Below are 16,440 nucleotides of genomic sequence, written 5' to 3'. Positions count from 1 at the left end.
CAAGTTTAAATGGATATGGATGACCATTTAAATACAATTATATTTATAGATTTGAGTTGTTTATCCATATCCATATAAATCCATTTATCAGAAATGGAATGCGACCAGCCAACGCGGAAGAAAGACTCTTGTCTTGATTGAGCTCCTTCCCCTCTTCCTATAGTAGCATTTCCCGCCGACCCAATTGCAGAGACGTTGATCATCTTCATTTCATAAGGAAACTTTTATTTTTGTGGGTCCACAAGCCCAACTTTAATGGTTATACGGGATGTGAATTTCAAAAGAACTCGAAGTCCTGAACTACAAATGCAATAGTCAAACGTTGATAATAAGCACTTCATTTGTTAAAAATTTCGGATAAATCTTTTCTTTTTTGTTTCCTTTACTTCATTTTACCCTTTTTTTCCTGTTAATTGCTAAATTCTACTGGTATATGCTAAGTACTAAATAGTCTAAATTCATCAAAATCAAAAGATTCAGATTGTCGCTACAAGTTACTTTTCTTTTTCTCATCTTTTTTAATCTAATTTTTTCGGTAAGATAGTTTGCTTAAATTTGTATTCGACACTAGTGTGAAATTTTTATTGAAAAATCTTTTGCACATCATGGAGATGAAAAAAAAATCACTACAATTTCCTTTCTGCTTGCTAGTAGTTTGGGATAAATTTTTTGTATTAAGAGATAGAATTCAAGTCATTTTCACAAATTCTTAATTTAATTAATAGGAATAGAGTATAACACAAAAGAGGTGTGAGGAAAAACTTTAAATTGCCATATACAATCCGAAATCTAGAAAATTAGTTTGTAAAACACTGCTGAAACTCAACAGAAAAGAAAAACAAAAGAAACTCAATACACAACATAGACACCAAATAGAAAATGGAAACTGAAGTATATAACGCATAGAGACAGTAGTCATAGAACTAGTAAATGGTTGAATTGATGAATTATGGTTTTGCAATATCGATTTATGTCCATTTGTTAAATGGTTATAATATAATTGGACTATCCATTTCGGATTTCAACTATCATCTTACAATCCACTATCCATTTAAGATGATCCACTTATCAACCATATTCCCATTTTATCACTTACACCATACAATCACATGTCCATTAAATTGAATCTAAAAATAGAAAAGCAAAATATTGGCTAACTTTAAAAAAACAAGACTGAGAGCTAACAATTCGTACGTTGGCACATGAGTAAACAATTAATCAAGAAAAAGTCAATGAGGCATTGGTCTATTGGCTAAAGTTGAGACCTTCCAACCCTCCGTGGCTAGAAAATTTTTTTTAAGAAAAATTAATCAAGAAAAAAGAAAAAGTGAGAAATTTGCTAAACTAGAAAGTTGAAACCAGTTTGAGTACCCAGTTTATTGATCCAAACTCATTTTGCTTTCTTTCCCCGCTTGTCCCTAAGCGAAAAAACCCTTATACAGTTTTTTAGTTTAACAAAAAAAAAATTCCTGATTAATTAGTTATTCACATGCTATTAACTGGGTTATTATTATTGTTTAAATTTTGCAATTTTTTTATTCAATTTAATGAACACTTGACTGTGCATTACTATATTCCATCGATAATTAGGGAGAATCTGTCAATTGTCCTTCATCCGCTTCAAATTGTAAACACCGGGGATCACATTTGTTTGTGTCGAATCTTTAGGCACTAAAATTACATAGATGCCAAACATTGGGGACTAGATCTGTTTTTTACGAAACTGGAGAACAAAATTACATATATACCAAACATTAGGTACCAAAACTGCAGTTTTTCCTAGAACTGCCGTGCGGCACCTTAAATCATAAAAAGTACGATTTATTTTTATCCAAACCGGATGTTGCAGCAAATTGGCTTCATGTCCAGGGTTTCACAGCTTGATGGATGAAGTCCGTACTGACAACTAATTCGGTAAAAAGGAGCAAGTTGATGCTGTGATTGCTCAAACTTGTAGCCTGTAGGTGTAGTGGTTTGTGGGTCTATACTTCATAGTTGCATTTCTTCTTTCAGTCATTTTCTCAAACATCTTATGCACGAAGACGCCTCTTTCATTTTGTCATCCTTGTGAAAATTGGAACTTGGTTCATTTCGAAAACCATGTGGAAATGCAGAAGAAGATTCACTGCATCGTCCTCCTTCCTTTGGTCCTACGGCAGTTTGAGTACTCAGTTACCAAAACATATAGTTGTTGCTAAGCCAATTGATTTACTTCATCAGCGTTCTATTCGATTCGCACAAAGTCCTCAATTTTTAAGAAATCCCTTGAGTTTTAATTCCTGTATTTTCCCACTCTTTTCCTCCTCTGTTAGCTGGTCGTCCAGCACAAAATTCCCAGACTCCCATTCTCGACATGGTGCTGAAGACGATGATAATGATAGCATTGGAAATGAGGACGAAGATCTTTACAATAATGAAGAAATGGATGGTAGCAAATGTCAAAAATCCACTTTAACTGATTTACGGGATGTAGAAACCTTAATGACTATTCTGGAAGAATCGAAAACAAGCAGGTCTGTGATGAAGAACAAACTCGAGCATTGTGGAGTTACAGTTACATCTGAGTTGGTGGTGGAGGTGCTGTCTCGGGTGAGGAATGATTGGGAAGCAGCATTTACTTTCTTCTTGTGGGCCAGCAAGCAGCCGGGCTATGCACATTCCTTGAGAGAATACCATTCAATGATATCTATACTCGGGAAAATGAGGAAGTTTGATACTGCATGGGGTTTGATTGATGAAATGAGAGTGAGAGGTGGAAGCACAGGTACTCCACTTGTGACTCCTCAGACTCTTTTGATTATGATCAGGAAATACTGTGCTGTTCATGATGTGGCTAAGGCAATTAATACTTTTTATGCATACAAACGGTTTAAATTTGAAATCACAATTGAAGATTTCCAGGATCTTTTATCCGCCCTTTGTCGTTACAAGAATGTGAAAGATGCTGAGTATTTGCTTTTCTGTAACAAAAGTGTGTTTCCTTTGAATACTAAGAGCTTTAACATTATCCTCAATGGGTGGTGTAATGTTGTTGGTGATTTACGAGAAGGAATGAGAATTTGGAGGGAGATGAAAGCTAGAGGGATTCCCAGAGATGTTTTTTCATATTCTAGTATGATGTCTTGCTATTCAAAATTTGGTAACCTTAAATCTCTGCTCAAACTTTTTGACCAAATGAAAGGATTGGACATTGCACCTGACCGGAAAGTATATAATGCTGTGATACATGCTCTTGCTAAAGGCAAGCATGTAAAGGAAGCTCGGAATCTCATGAAAACAATGCAGGAGAATGGGATTTCAGCAAATGCTGCTACATATAACTCACTGATCATGCCTCTCTGTAGAACCCGTCAAATAGATGCAGCTCGAGAGATCTTTAACGAAATGACAGAGAAGGGCATGCCCCCTACTGTTCGGACTTATCATGCTTTCTTTCGGATTTTGATGACAGGGGAAGAGGTGTTTGCGCTCTTGCAAAGCATGAATGTGACAGGTTGCCAACCAGGCCATGACACATATATAATGTTAATTAGAAAGTTTTGTCGCTGGCGCCAGCTTGATAATGTTTTCAAACTGTGGACTGAAATGAGAAATAATGGACTTGATCATGATCGGAGCTCTTACATTGTGCTGATAAATGGACTATTTTTGAATGGAAAGCTTGAGGAGTCATACCAATATTATCTAGAGATGAAAAAGAAACATTTATTACCAGAACCTAAGATTGAAGAAATGCTTCAGGCTTGGCTAGCAGGCAAGCAAAATGATGGGAGGCAAATTACACACTTGAAAGACAGTCAAGAAGTCCCTACTAAGCTAGAGAATAAAGCCAGACATAAACCGAAAAAACTTGATGGCAAAAGAGATTTCTTCCATCAACCTGAAGGGAAAATGACCACGAGAGAACATGGTTTCTCATTTTGGAAGGATTAAGTGAATTTGGATATTATGCATTATGCCATCAATTCTTGGCTCTGCTTGATCATTTGGCTATTATCAAATTCAAATACTGCCACAAAATCTAAAGGTAAGTGGGATACTTATCAAACTTGCATTAGCTAAATCTTTTTATGTTTCTTCAGTTCCTTTTGAAAGAGCTAAATTGCTGATAACTTAAACAACCAGGAAGATTATGTTTCAGGGCTAATATTTTGTGAAAAAAATGATAAATTTGTTATTTAATCTTTACACCAAGTTAATTTAGCTTGTATTAAGTGTCTGTGCATGTATTCTCATTGCAACTGATATAGCTGTGCATGGATTTCTCATAAGACCCTGAAAAGTAGAACAGCTGAGTTAACAGAAAGTTGAGGTAGCTTTTATATATATTTTTATTTATTTATTTGGTGGCAATAAACTTAGCAAGTATGTTGTAACGAGAAGGTTCCATATGTTTATTGAGGCAAAGAGTAGGAAAACTGAAAAACACACATTTAATTATATGAAAAAAATTAAGGCAGATTCATGATTGAGATGACAAAGAAAAGGGTTTCTTGCTGCAGATCTCACTTGACCAAGAAAATGCATCATACAATTTGGTTCGATATTATTTTCTGTTATTAATCAGGGTCTCTTTAATTTCAGCTTCTTTTTTGTTGCCTTTGTTGGCACCTGGAATAAAAATTTAACAGGAAGTTAGTCACAAGGCTTATCGCAAAAAGATAGTACTATAGCCCAATAAGTTGTTTCAATAGACAGTCCTGGGTTAGTGGGCTGTGCTTGAAATCTGGTATTGCCTTTCCTGCTGAAACAAAGAATTGTCTATGAGTTACACTTTTAATCGGTTTCTAAAGAGAGTTATATTCATCAAAGGAGATCCTTCTAGTTGGTAATTGTATGACAGACTGTAAATCCTCTGTGGACCTACGTTTTTCATTCTCAGAAAGTCACTTCCTTTTCCTTTTAATATATGTTACAACTTGTAATTTGTACCCGAAGAAGACAGGAAAGGATGAAAGTAATCTGATGGCCTGTTACTCTACTTAATCAGGAAAAGAAAGAACCCAATAGAATTTTCTTAGCTTCTTTACTGTTCTCATGTGGTGGTAATTTACTGCAGCTCTTTATAGAGGTACATTTAGGTCTTTTCTACTACTTAATTGCATACAAAAACATTCTGCACAGTCGAATCCATGTAATTCATGAGTTACTTTTCTATTTTTCTCCTATATGAGCAGTAATTTTACAAGTTATTTTCAATTTAACACCAATTGTTGTTATTGGTCTGGATCAGATACCGTTGCTTTTGGTGAGGATATAGACTTATTAGTCCTAGAACTCGCATGCAACCATTTATGCAAGACTTGAAGTACAAGCTGCATAGGACTATCTGGAGTTTACAAGACAAATAAGGCCATGGTTGTTGTTTGGCTATTCAGTGGAAAATAGGCATCACATAAAGGTCAACCTGCTGGAGGGTCATCTATGATTCCTGAATAAATCAAGGTTAGCTGAACACTTAAAGCATTCATTTCTGTTTAGTACAGATAGTAGAGAAAATAGGTGTCCAAAGTGTGTGTTTATCAATGCACTTTGATTAGTTGGATGTATGTTTTATAATTGTACTTTGCCAATTAAAAATTTCCGGGTGCCTCGGGTTTCTGATTTATTCAGTTCTCTAATATTTCTAAAATAATGTCTGGGCCATAGCAGTAAAGTTCTGTTGTCTTGAATAAATATATGGGAAGGTTCTATAAACTTTGGATTTGAAATAGAAGCGCGCTCTTTCATGCAGCACCAAACCAGGTTGGATGCATAATAGATGTTCAAATTCTTATTTGTTGATTTTTCCTGAACAAGATGACCGGATGAATGATAATAGGATGGAATCCCCCTTCCCCCTCTCTGCACCTACCGGGTTCCTTGATAGAAGAAGAGGAAGATAGATTTTAGATTTTATCAATTTTGTTGAGAAATGCAACTCATCACAATACACTCCATTGAACCACCACACACAATAACATAATCCTGGAGCTCTGACTGCTTCAAGGTTATTGTAGAACCTTATGGCTAAGGAGACTTAGTATTTAAGCTAATACAATAGCTAAGAAATTGAGGACTAAGTTGACTCAATAGGGACGTTATTCTGTATTTTTCTGAAATTACAGTTATACTCTCAATCTATAGAACTCAAGAAAACAAATTGTTCAATAATTGACGATAAACACCGCTTGACATAATTACCTACTATGGATACTCTGTCTGCCCTAAAGCTTTTTGTTAAATTATGCACTCTTAGTAGTAGGCTTTGATAAAGGTTGTTACTTTTCTGAACACTGCACAGCTGCTGCACCACCTGTACAAGGTGTAACGTAAGATATAATTAGGATAATATATTGTGACAACAATAATGTTAGTAAATGTAAAACATGCATAGTCTAGTTTTTAGAACCTTGAGATAAGTATATTATTGTGCATACCATCTGTATGTATGTGATTAAGAAAGCTAATTATTCATCACCACAAAGCTACCCTCCTGCCTTGTCTTATTCTTTTCAAAGAGGTTTTTTGGTAACAGAAGCAGTCTCTGCTCTTTGATTAGTCTCAGTTGCTTTGTAGAATCATCTTTTGGTCTGCTAACCTTTATCTCAGCAGAGCCTATGGGGGTTAATTTGTGCAATCTCAACCATACATTTTGCTGAAGTGTGTACTCATTCAGAGCACCATCTCTAGAACTGGACGCTGTGGTTTCCTTTGTGGTTGATCATTTATGAACTACTATGACACCTGGCTAAATGAATCTCAGTCTCTGCTCTGTACTCCACAGCCAAGACCTTAGAGAACACCTTCCATTCCCAGTCCAGGTGTAAAACAATGCTTTTGAGGGATGTTTTGCTACTGGACATGTTTAGCTTGCAGAATGACTATGATCTTGAAGCCAAGCCTTCACCAGTGCATGAGATGGTTTTTCTTGCAAGTTCTCTGTGGTAACGTTGGTAATGCAGCTCAATTTAGTATACAACTCAGTGGATCTGTGGGATCAATAATCCATTTAGGTGTCCTCAGGTGGCATGCATTTTCAGTTCCTTGAAAGTGGTGAATGTCATACATGATAATAGGTCATGGTGCATGAGTTTGCTGAATTTGTACTGAATCTTTTCTTACCCACAGATGCAGTACAAAAAGTTGTAGCTATTCATTTACTTTCATTTGCAGTATCCCTGATGGACTTGATGGAAGATTGACGCTCGTTGTAAGTATTCTGTCAATCCTGGATATCACATTGCAGAGGACTGCTTACTGTCTTCTAGTCAATGCCAACATCTCAAGTCCTTCCATCTGTGGGTAAATTTATCTTGTCACTACCTATTCCCCTCTGGTTCAAATGCTAAATTTGGTATTTTTTGGTCCAGGTTGCCAGATTAGTGGTAATTTGTTTGATAGGTGCATTCTTATTAATTGTTCCTGTTTGTTACTAATTAAATGTAGCTGTTGAAACTGATTTTCATCTGTTCCTCAACTGCCCTCTCTCCAAAATTTATGGAGGGCATCCACGCTAGGATTGGATTTTATTGAGGATCTCCAAAGCTTGTGACTGATAGGTTGCTAGTGTGACAGATAAATGTTCTCTAATTTACTCTTTCATTTTCCCATGGCAAATGTGGTCTTATAAGATGTATGGCAACAAGAAATCTGGTTAACCAACTGGTTACCGAGGGTTTTCAAGCCGGTTCTTTGGGAACCACTTCTGCGTATGACCTACCAAGTATTTGGTGAATGGCACGAGTTAGTTATTAAATATTTTTCATGGTTAGAAAGGTCATTGATCTGGAAAAATTCAACCAAAGAAGTCATTCCGCCAATTTCTACCCGATAAAACAACAGTTTGAAGGGGCCTTTCAATCGGACAAATATTCTTCGATGGGCAAAAATGTCCAACAAAGAACTGGGACAATGAGAAACCCCGAGAGATTGAAAGAGGTGAAAAATCAGTTCACCTTGGCGACGAAATTTCCTAGCACTTTGATGACATCCAAGCTGACCTAATTTCTAGACCAACGATGGAGCCATAAATCCATTTGGACACCCAACCGAACTTCTATAATTCAAAAAACAAATTCAAAACAAGAGACACTCTTTTACCATCAATGTGCTTATCAAAATAATAAACACCCATTTCATTCAGGTATTTTCACATGCGGATAAACCCAGAACAACTTGATGATTAAACTAACAAAGTTCACCATTTTTCAGCTCATGAAATGGGCGAATTTCTTGATATATTGTTGATATATCAAAACATCAAAAAACCGGTGTTCGAAGGGAGTGGATTCTGAAATAAGGGTCGCAGCAATTGAGAAATTTGGCGTACAAAATTTCAATTTGTTTTTGCTTTTTTTTTTTTTGGGCTAGACACAGCTTAGGGAATTTTTTTGTTAAATGCTTCCAGTTGCCGCAAATGGATGTGTCAGAATGCCGCATCCGAAAATGGATGCAGCGAAACGTAATTGACCATTGATCAAATGTGATCAGCAATTGGGTTTTAAATTTGTAGAATTTTTTTTGAATTATGTCGCTGCAAGTAAGAAAATCGACATATAAAAAAATTTTCTAAAATGAGGTGTCAGACATTGCCGCATCCAAAAATGGATGCGATGAACGAGATTGGCCGTTGATCAAGTGCAATCAATGGTCAGATTTTAAACTTGGCTGAAATTTTTTCCAATTTTTGAACAGCTACATGATAAATTTTAGCCGTTGAATGTAATGAGATCAACGGTTTGGTTTTTCCAATACACACGATGTAACCTTAGCGTCAATACAAATGAGGAAGTTTTGCTACAAAAAATACCCCAAGTTCATCAATTTCTCTTGCACCACCCCAATTTTCTCTATTTTCCATCCCCAAATTGTGACAGCCCCACCTCACCCTAAGGCGAACCAAAGGGTTCGGCGGACTGCCTGCCCATCTCTCGCCGGGACTACGGATCTGGAACAAACGGAAATCCTACCAAACGCTCAAAGGAACTTCGAGAAGGTAAACATTCAGAACCCAATTGAGTTGAACTAAAAGATACAGTCAATCTTTGGTACAACGTTCCCACGAAAAAAAAAATCAAAACGAAATAGAAGTGCCACCAGGATTACTAAGTTAATCACACCCTGAAATACTTGTTCCGAAAGATAATACAGTGCTCGAGCGCTACAACGACCGAAAAAAACAAAATGAAGAACAAAAACAAGCCGCAGATGAACAGTGACTGCCACATCACAATCCAACCAAAAACAAGTAAACTTTGTCTAACATGAGAGAATGTACATTCCCAAATATATATGCTACATAAACATGAGGAAACTCTTTAAAATATACATATTAGTAAGTTTACAAGCCGAAAGGAAACATTGTATTAAGATACATTTAGGGTTTCCAACTTGTCGAGGAGCTATACCAAAAGAACAAAAGAATTTCTAACTAGCCTAACTCATTCTTCAAAACATCGAAGTTTCAAAGATTGTTCCCTGTAAGGAAAATAAGGATAACGGAACGGGGTGAGCTAGAAGCTCAGTGAGGTACCAAAAGTATAAACAGTAGAAATCATGAGGAATCACGTTTAGGGCACATATACACATCAAATACGAGAAATGAATGAACACCACAAATTAAAGGATACAGGTGGCTCTCAGGAGCCAACTTCTCGTTGCAATACTTGATCTCACCCTCGTTGACCCTTCGTCAACATTTAATGGAACACACATATCCGTAGACCCCACTTACGCCAAAATCCCGTTCACCAAACATACCTCTTACCGGGCCCGAACGCCAAACAGGAACAGGAATGGTAATACTCGAATATACCGGAAATCCAGAATCTCCAATACCCATAGATTCCCCAGGAACAGGCACCCATGGATTGTCAATTTCCTCGACCAAGCCCTTGCCGACTCGATTCAATTAACCCCCCATGAGATTGACCTCAGATTTAACAGGAAGGTCGTTGGATACACTTCCAAACGACAGTATAACAGGCGCAGGTAATAAATTCAAGTATATACAGGAAACAAGTCACACAGGCCAGAGAATGAGTGTGATAAAGTACACACTCATCTCGTACAAAATAAACAATCGGCAAAGACATTCAAACATGCATTTTCGGAGTAAAAAATGGAAATCTCCACGAAAACAGAAATCTGTCTGCGAAACAGGGCTCATGGGCAGTCAAGGGTATTTCGGTCATTTCACATGCTACAGTTCTCGGATCGAGCTGAAATTTTGTAGACAGCTAGTTAACACCATTTTCTACAATTTTTATGTTTTAACCTAAGCCTGATTCGGCCTCTAACCTGCACGAATAAAGCTGGTCAGAACAGGGCAGATTGGAAACCCTATAACTGAAATTTTCGCACAAATTCTGAAATTTTTCGCAAACAACTACAACTAATACACAAGAGCTCCATTTAACACAAGTTAGAGCTATCAATCCAAGGCCAACCATAACCATCATATGAAAACAGAAAAATCCCCAAAAAAATCAGAAATTTATCTAACTCCACTTTAATCCATGAAATCTTCCATAAAACAACCTATTTAGCCACAAGAAGTCACTAATTTACCATTATTAGGAACAAAAAGTGAGTTTCCAAGCAAAATATCTTGACACCTCAAGAAAGGTAATAGCTTAGGGGTTCCTCCTCCAAAACAACTCCACCAATACCTTGAAACTCCCTTAGCAAGTCACTTTTGTGGACAAATTCAAGATTTAATCAGTTGGATTTCAAGATATAAGCAAGAAATGGAAGATAAAAGTTAAAACTTTCTCTCTTTTCTCTCCTCAAGAGGTTCGGCGAAGAGGATTTGAATGAAGATAATTTTTAGGTCAAAATTGAGGTTTTAGTAAAGGTAAAGAAAGTTAGTCAAAGTCCAAGTTCGAATAGGAAAGTGACACGTGGCACCTTTTATGCTTAAGGCTATCTTCTTGTCTCCCCATGGTTAATCCATCTAGGTAACCTCTAATCATCTCCTAACACCTAGTAATTAAATCGCTTTATGCACAACTTAACCTAATTGGCCGAATTTCTCTCACTTAACGCACTAGCGGGTCTCACGTCCAATATACACTCCTAATTTCTCATGAACTAACTTATACTAGAAAAATGATTTAAAAATTAAATTTACTAATAAAAATATCTATAAAATTAATATAATAAAGAAAATATAGAAAACGGGTGCAAAGGAATAAAATAATGCCTAAAATAAAGAATTTTTTTCCGGGTTCTCACACAAATCCCCCCTTCTTCTCTAGTGTCTTCTAAAAGATGTGGTTCCATAAGTGTCTTCTCAAATGTAAAGCCAAAAGTAGTTTCTTCCCAAAACCTTTCTCCTCAGATGTTTTGTGACAATAGTGTTGACGGCATTGTTTTTCCAAAGTAGAAGCAGACTCAAGCAGTGGCCTACTCTCACCTATCTTCCAAGCTTTCTGTGACGCCCCGAAAGAATGAGTGTGAGGATGTAGGTCTCTTTGTTGGAAAAACGGACGAGCGTGTCGTTTGAATTTGGGAAAAAAAATAAAATTTCTTGGAGGCAAAATTTTGTACCGAATCCGGCCAGTTCTTGGTCGGATTGCTGGCCGGATTGTTGTTGGAATTTGAAAAAAAATAAGTTTCGCCACTGCCTTGAATCCGGCCAGATTCTGGTTGGATTGTGACGTGTCACAGGCGGCAACCAAGTTTGACTGGCTGTTTTCCTTCATTCTTATCTTGTTTCTTGGCTGAAATATCTTCCATTCTTGCTCCTTCTTGGCCGTGCCTCATAGAGAGGAAAAGAGAGAAAAAGTTCTTCATTTTCTAGTTTCAATCCTTGCCCAAATCTTGAGTTTTAACCGGTGAAATCACAAACTACTCCGTACAAGTGTACACTAAAGAGGAATGAAGGTCTTGGTGGAGTGATTTTTGTAGAAGAAACCCTAAGCTACCATCTTTCCTAAGGGTCCAAGGTAACTCAACTAGAAATTTCCTTTTGTTCTTGATAATTGTATAGTAGTAGTTGTAGTGGCTAGACAACCTATTTTATGGAAGATTTTATGGTTTGAGGTGGAGTTAGCCAAATTTCAGATTTATTGGTGAATTTTCTGCTCTCATATGATAATTATTGGTTGGCCATGGAATGATGGCTTGATATGGTGTAAAATGAAGCTTTTATATGTTGGGTGTGGTTGTTTGCGAAAAATTTCAGTTTGTACGGAAAATTTTAGAGTTAGGGTTTCGAATTGGGGCTTAATTGTGAATGATCTTGGAGCTATTAATTGGCTCAAATTGAAGGGTATTAAGTCCCTAATTAGGTGTGTTAATTAGCTTGTGAGTTATATGTGCAATTGTGGTTGGTTTGAGATGGAATATGGTGTTGAGTGTAGGAGGGAAAAACAGACAAATTAAGGGGAACTGCTGTCCAATCTTTGAGAGTATTTGATTGTTTTAAGTTTAAGTTGATCTTGATTAATTTTATGGAAATTCTTGTGATTTGGAAGTTGGGAGGATAAAGTTCCATATTAGCGATATTTCTAGACTTTAGCTAAGTTATTTCATCGTTGATTTGGCATGTATATGATTAGTATAAGCTATTCTAGTATTAAGGTGGAATTCTTAGCCCTTAATTGTGAATTAGTGATGGTATATGCAAAGGTTAGTTTAGAAGTGTAATTTCAGTCTTACCTTGTTTTTGGACTCAACTTGGACTGCAAATTTCCTATGTTTGAGACCGAATAAGCCTTTGCTCAAAACATGAAAGTTGTAGGTAAATGAGTTAGCTACCTACCTGCAAGAGTTCAGATCGATTGGAGTACTGTAGCATGTAAAATGACCGAAATACCCTTGAATGCCCATAAGCCCAGTTTCTTGGACAGTTTTCCGTTTTCTCTGAGATTTCGATTTTGACCATGAAAATGTATGATTTGGCTTTGGAGGTCTTCATAAAAAATGTAGGCCTATGTCTTAGCTTCGTAATGCCATAAGATTCGTCTCAATTCGATAAGTGTAGCTTCAATTGTGATTAAAATGCCAAAAGATGATAAGGACTTGATGATTTTAGAATTTCTTTGCTTGACATGATATTTGTGATTTAGGGCTTGGACTTGATCACGGTACGGATGTGTGATGGGTGGTTGGTGAGTGATCTTAAATCTCCTTACCTACCAATTTGACTTAATTGAAATGTTTTATTGTATTTGAGTCATATCGAATCCAACGGTGTGGTTTGTGAGTGATTCCACAACTATTTCCAAAGTTACTCTTCGAGCTAATTGCATTGGTTACTTTTCGAACTAATTCTTGCATTGGTTACTCGATTGCATATCATTTGTGTTTGTGTGTGTGCCATGGCATGATTTGGCTCTATTGAGTTCTTGGGGAAATCTTGTGCTTAGAACCAACGTCTCTCCATTGTTTATTTGGAGCACCGATGCTTCCTTGTACTGTTTAACTTACTGGATCTGTTTGAGCGTTGGGGTTTAAGTATGGTGATTTCACTGGCTCACAAGAGCAATAAGCATACATTTGATCATTGATTCATGATATCATTTCAATACGCTATTGTGAAACTGGTTGATTTCTGATTTTACTGGACACTCGCTGAGCTTCTAGCTCACCCCAAAATAATTTTTCCTCCCCACAGGGCTCGAGGCAAATGAAGCATTTGTATTAAGTTCTCTAGGAAGCACGTGTAATAAGTTATTAGTGTGAATGGATGGTATATCTCATGTATAATTGGAATTCGAACTCGATTCACTTGTGTTATGGGAATTCGTGGAACTTTGGAAGATGTAATATTTGAGACTGATATTGTAATTGTAATTATATGAGAACTGAGGACTTTTGTCTTATTCAGGGAATTGTACCACTACTTGAGATTTATAATGTATGTAAGTATCCGTTCTAAGCTTGGGAAATGTATTTTGTTTATTAATGAGATTGTACCCTATGTTTTGGGATGTGAAGGTTGTAATTTAATTGAGGACTGTAGTGAGTGAGTGAGTCCTGGCGAGAGCTGGGCAGGCGGTCCGCCGAACCCTTTGGTTCGCCTTAGGAGGAGGTGGGGCTGTCACAGTTGGTATCAGAGCTTAGGCTTCAGATCTCTGTAGTGTATCCTAGGCTAACGTTTAGGATGCCGGACTGTGCGACTGGTTTGAAAGTGGTAAGCGTAAGATATGACTTGGTTGCTCCCAAGCGTACACCAACCGATTTTGGTACTAGCGTTCGGCCTGAGTTATAAAGTTTCTTAGTTTTGGATTCTTGTACTTGAATATTCGATACTTTTCTGAGGAAATGCTTGTGAATTTGGAAGGAACGTGGTCTAGTGTATGAGGATGTGTGAGTTTGAGATAAGTTGTAATGGCACAGGTTGGAGCCCAGAGGATTTCGTAGTGTACTCGAGACTAAACCGAATGAGGACATTGAAATGATGACTGCTATCTTGGACTTGTCCAATAAGATTTTGGCTAGGGTTTTGATAGATTGTGGTGGTGGCCAGAATTGTTGAGAAAACTTCTGTTTTTGCATCCTTCTTCTAGTCTTCTTGTTTGATTAAGGTTTGCACCACCCGATTTGTAAGTGTTGAGATTTGAAATACTTGAATTGCCTGAGACCAACTAGGTTGAACTCATTTGAAACTTGAACTTGTTTTGGCAAGTGTGCTCTTACGTACACTTAATGGACCTGACTTAACTGAATATATGGTATATGATCTGTAAGTGGACTTGAATTCTGTGACTGGTTGAGAATGTGAGTTGCTGGGCATAGGCTAGGCGAGTGAGTTCTTATTCGTACTCGTGCACCGTGAACCTAAAGTATTTGGCTCTGCTTTTGAACTTAAATGTTTGAACCCTGCTTTGACCCTGCTTTTGAACTTATTCGTACTCATGTGGTTGTAGACCGGCTACTACTCCTCTGTAGTAGTTGAACTGAACCTCTCTGGAGAGGCATTGCCTGTTGTGTTTTCAAGCACCACCATTCTTCTGGCGAGGCATGCCTATTGTGTTATCAAGCACCACCAGGGATGAAATCCTTGAACTGAGATTCTCTGGTGAAGTATAGCCGTTGTGCTAACTTGTTGTGTTATCAAGCACCACCAGGGATGAAATTTTTGAACTAAGGCTCTCTGGTGAAGTATAGCCGTTATACTAACTTGTTGTGTTATCAAGCACCTCCAGGGACAAATACCTGAACTGAGATTATCTGGTGAAGTATAGCCATTGTGCTAACTTGTTGTGTTTTCAAGCACCACCAGGGATGGAATTCTTGAACTAAGGCTCTCTGGTGAAGTATAGCCGTTGTGCTAGCTTGTTGTGTTATCAAGCACCACCGGCGACAAATTTCTGAGACTTTTTGATGAAGTATAGCCGTGTGCTAGCTTGTTGTGTTGTCCAGCACCACCAGGGGTAAATTTCTGATCGGAGGCTTCGCTATGTCCTGAATTTCTTCCAAATATCTGGGACTTTGAGTCCAACTCAAGGCTAGTTGTTTGAATCGAGCCCTTTTGCATGTTATTTTGGTTACTTGTTTAGCTATCTGTTGGCCCGTTACAAGGTGATAAGTGGGATTGGAGTGATTCTTAGTACTTGACTGACTTTCGAGAACTATTTTGACTGGATTAGTACAAGTTGGAATGTCGAGGATGACATTCTTTTAAGGGGGAAGTTTGTGACGCCCCGAAAGAATGAGTGTGAGGATGTAGGTCTCTTTGTTGGAAAAATGGACGAGCGTGTCATTTGAATTTGGAAAAAAAAAAAAGAAAATTTCTTGGAGGCAAAATTTTGTACCGAATCCGGCCGCATATTCGGCCAGTTCTTGGTCAGATTGCTAGCTGGATTGTTGTTGGAATTTGAAAAAAAATAAGTTTCGCCACTGCCTTGAATCCGGCCAGATTCTGGCTGGATTGTGACGTGTCACAGGCAGGAGCCAAGTTTGACTAGCTGTTTTCCTTCATTCTTATCTTGTTTCTTGGCTGAAATATCTTTCATTCTTGCTCCTTCTTGGATGTGCCTCATAGAGAGGAAAAGAGAGAAAAAGTTCTTCATTTTCTAGCTTCAATCCTTGCCCAAATTTTGAGTTTTAACCGGTGAAATCACAAACTACTCCGTACAAGTGTACACTAAAGAGGAATGAAGGTCTTGGTGTAGTGATTTTTGTAGAAGAAACCCTAAGCTACCATCTTTCCTAAGGGTCCAATTTTCTTAGGAAGAAACTTCAAATAATGTGTTTTGCAATGATCATCAATACATATTGCAAATTCCTCAAATTCGTTTAAGGAGATTAATCATGCAACTCAATGTATGGCATTAAAACACATTTATAATAAAATAACATATACATGGAGGATATTTCAAAAATTCTCTCAAAGTTTCGAACTAAGAGTTGCGTTTGAGTAAGCGTATATTCTCGAAAACACTTTTAAGAAATATGGGTAAACATGCAAGTTCATATATGCATAAACTTTGATCCAACATTTTTATC

General features: G+C 37.4%; 1 protein-coding gene across 4 annotated transcripts; it reads left to right on the top strand.

Moving 5' to 3' along the window:
• The first annotated feature begins 1,886 nt into the window (after positions 1–1,886).
• On the top strand, positions 1,887–7,584 carry LOC113755543 (pentatricopeptide repeat-containing protein At5g15010, mitochondrial). Of its 4 annotated transcripts, XM_027299518.1 has the most exons (4): positions 1,887–4,027; positions 5,234–5,445; positions 6,595–7,284; positions 7,429–7,584. In XM_027299518.1, exon 1 carries the CDS (start codon positions 2,101–2,103, stop codon positions 3,931–3,933), a length of 1,833 nt encoding a protein of 610 aa, XP_027155319.1. In that variant the 5' UTR covers positions 1,887–2,100; the 3' UTR covers positions 3,934–4,027; positions 5,234–5,445; positions 6,595–7,284; positions 7,429–7,584. The 4 variants fall into 4 exon arrangements, with proteins under 4 accessions (XP_027155319.1, XP_027155320.1, XP_027155317.1 ...); XM_027299519.1 differs by having other exon boundaries at positions 7,156–7,584; XM_027299516.1 differs by having other exon boundaries at positions 6,595–7,584.
• The last annotated feature ends 8,856 nt before the right edge of the window (positions 7,585–16,440 follow it).

This window comes from Coffea eugenioides, unplaced genomic scaffold (genome assembly GCF_003713205.1).
Source record: "Coffea eugenioides isolate CCC68of unplaced genomic scaffold, Ceug_1.0 ScVebR1_155;HRSCAF=627, whole genome shotgun sequence".
Taxonomy (NCBI): domain Eukaryota; kingdom Viridiplantae; phylum Streptophyta; class Magnoliopsida; order Gentianales; family Rubiaceae; genus Coffea; species Coffea eugenioides.
The sequence above is the reverse complement of the archived record's forward strand: the minus strand, read 5'-3'. Positions and strand labels throughout refer to the sequence as shown.

Bases quoted from the DNA above. Each gene is read 5' to 3' on its own strand.
- LOC113755543 (XM_027299519.1), top strand. From the start codon at position 2,101: ATGTGGAAATGCAGAAGAAGATTCACTGCATCGTCCTCCTTCCTTTGG.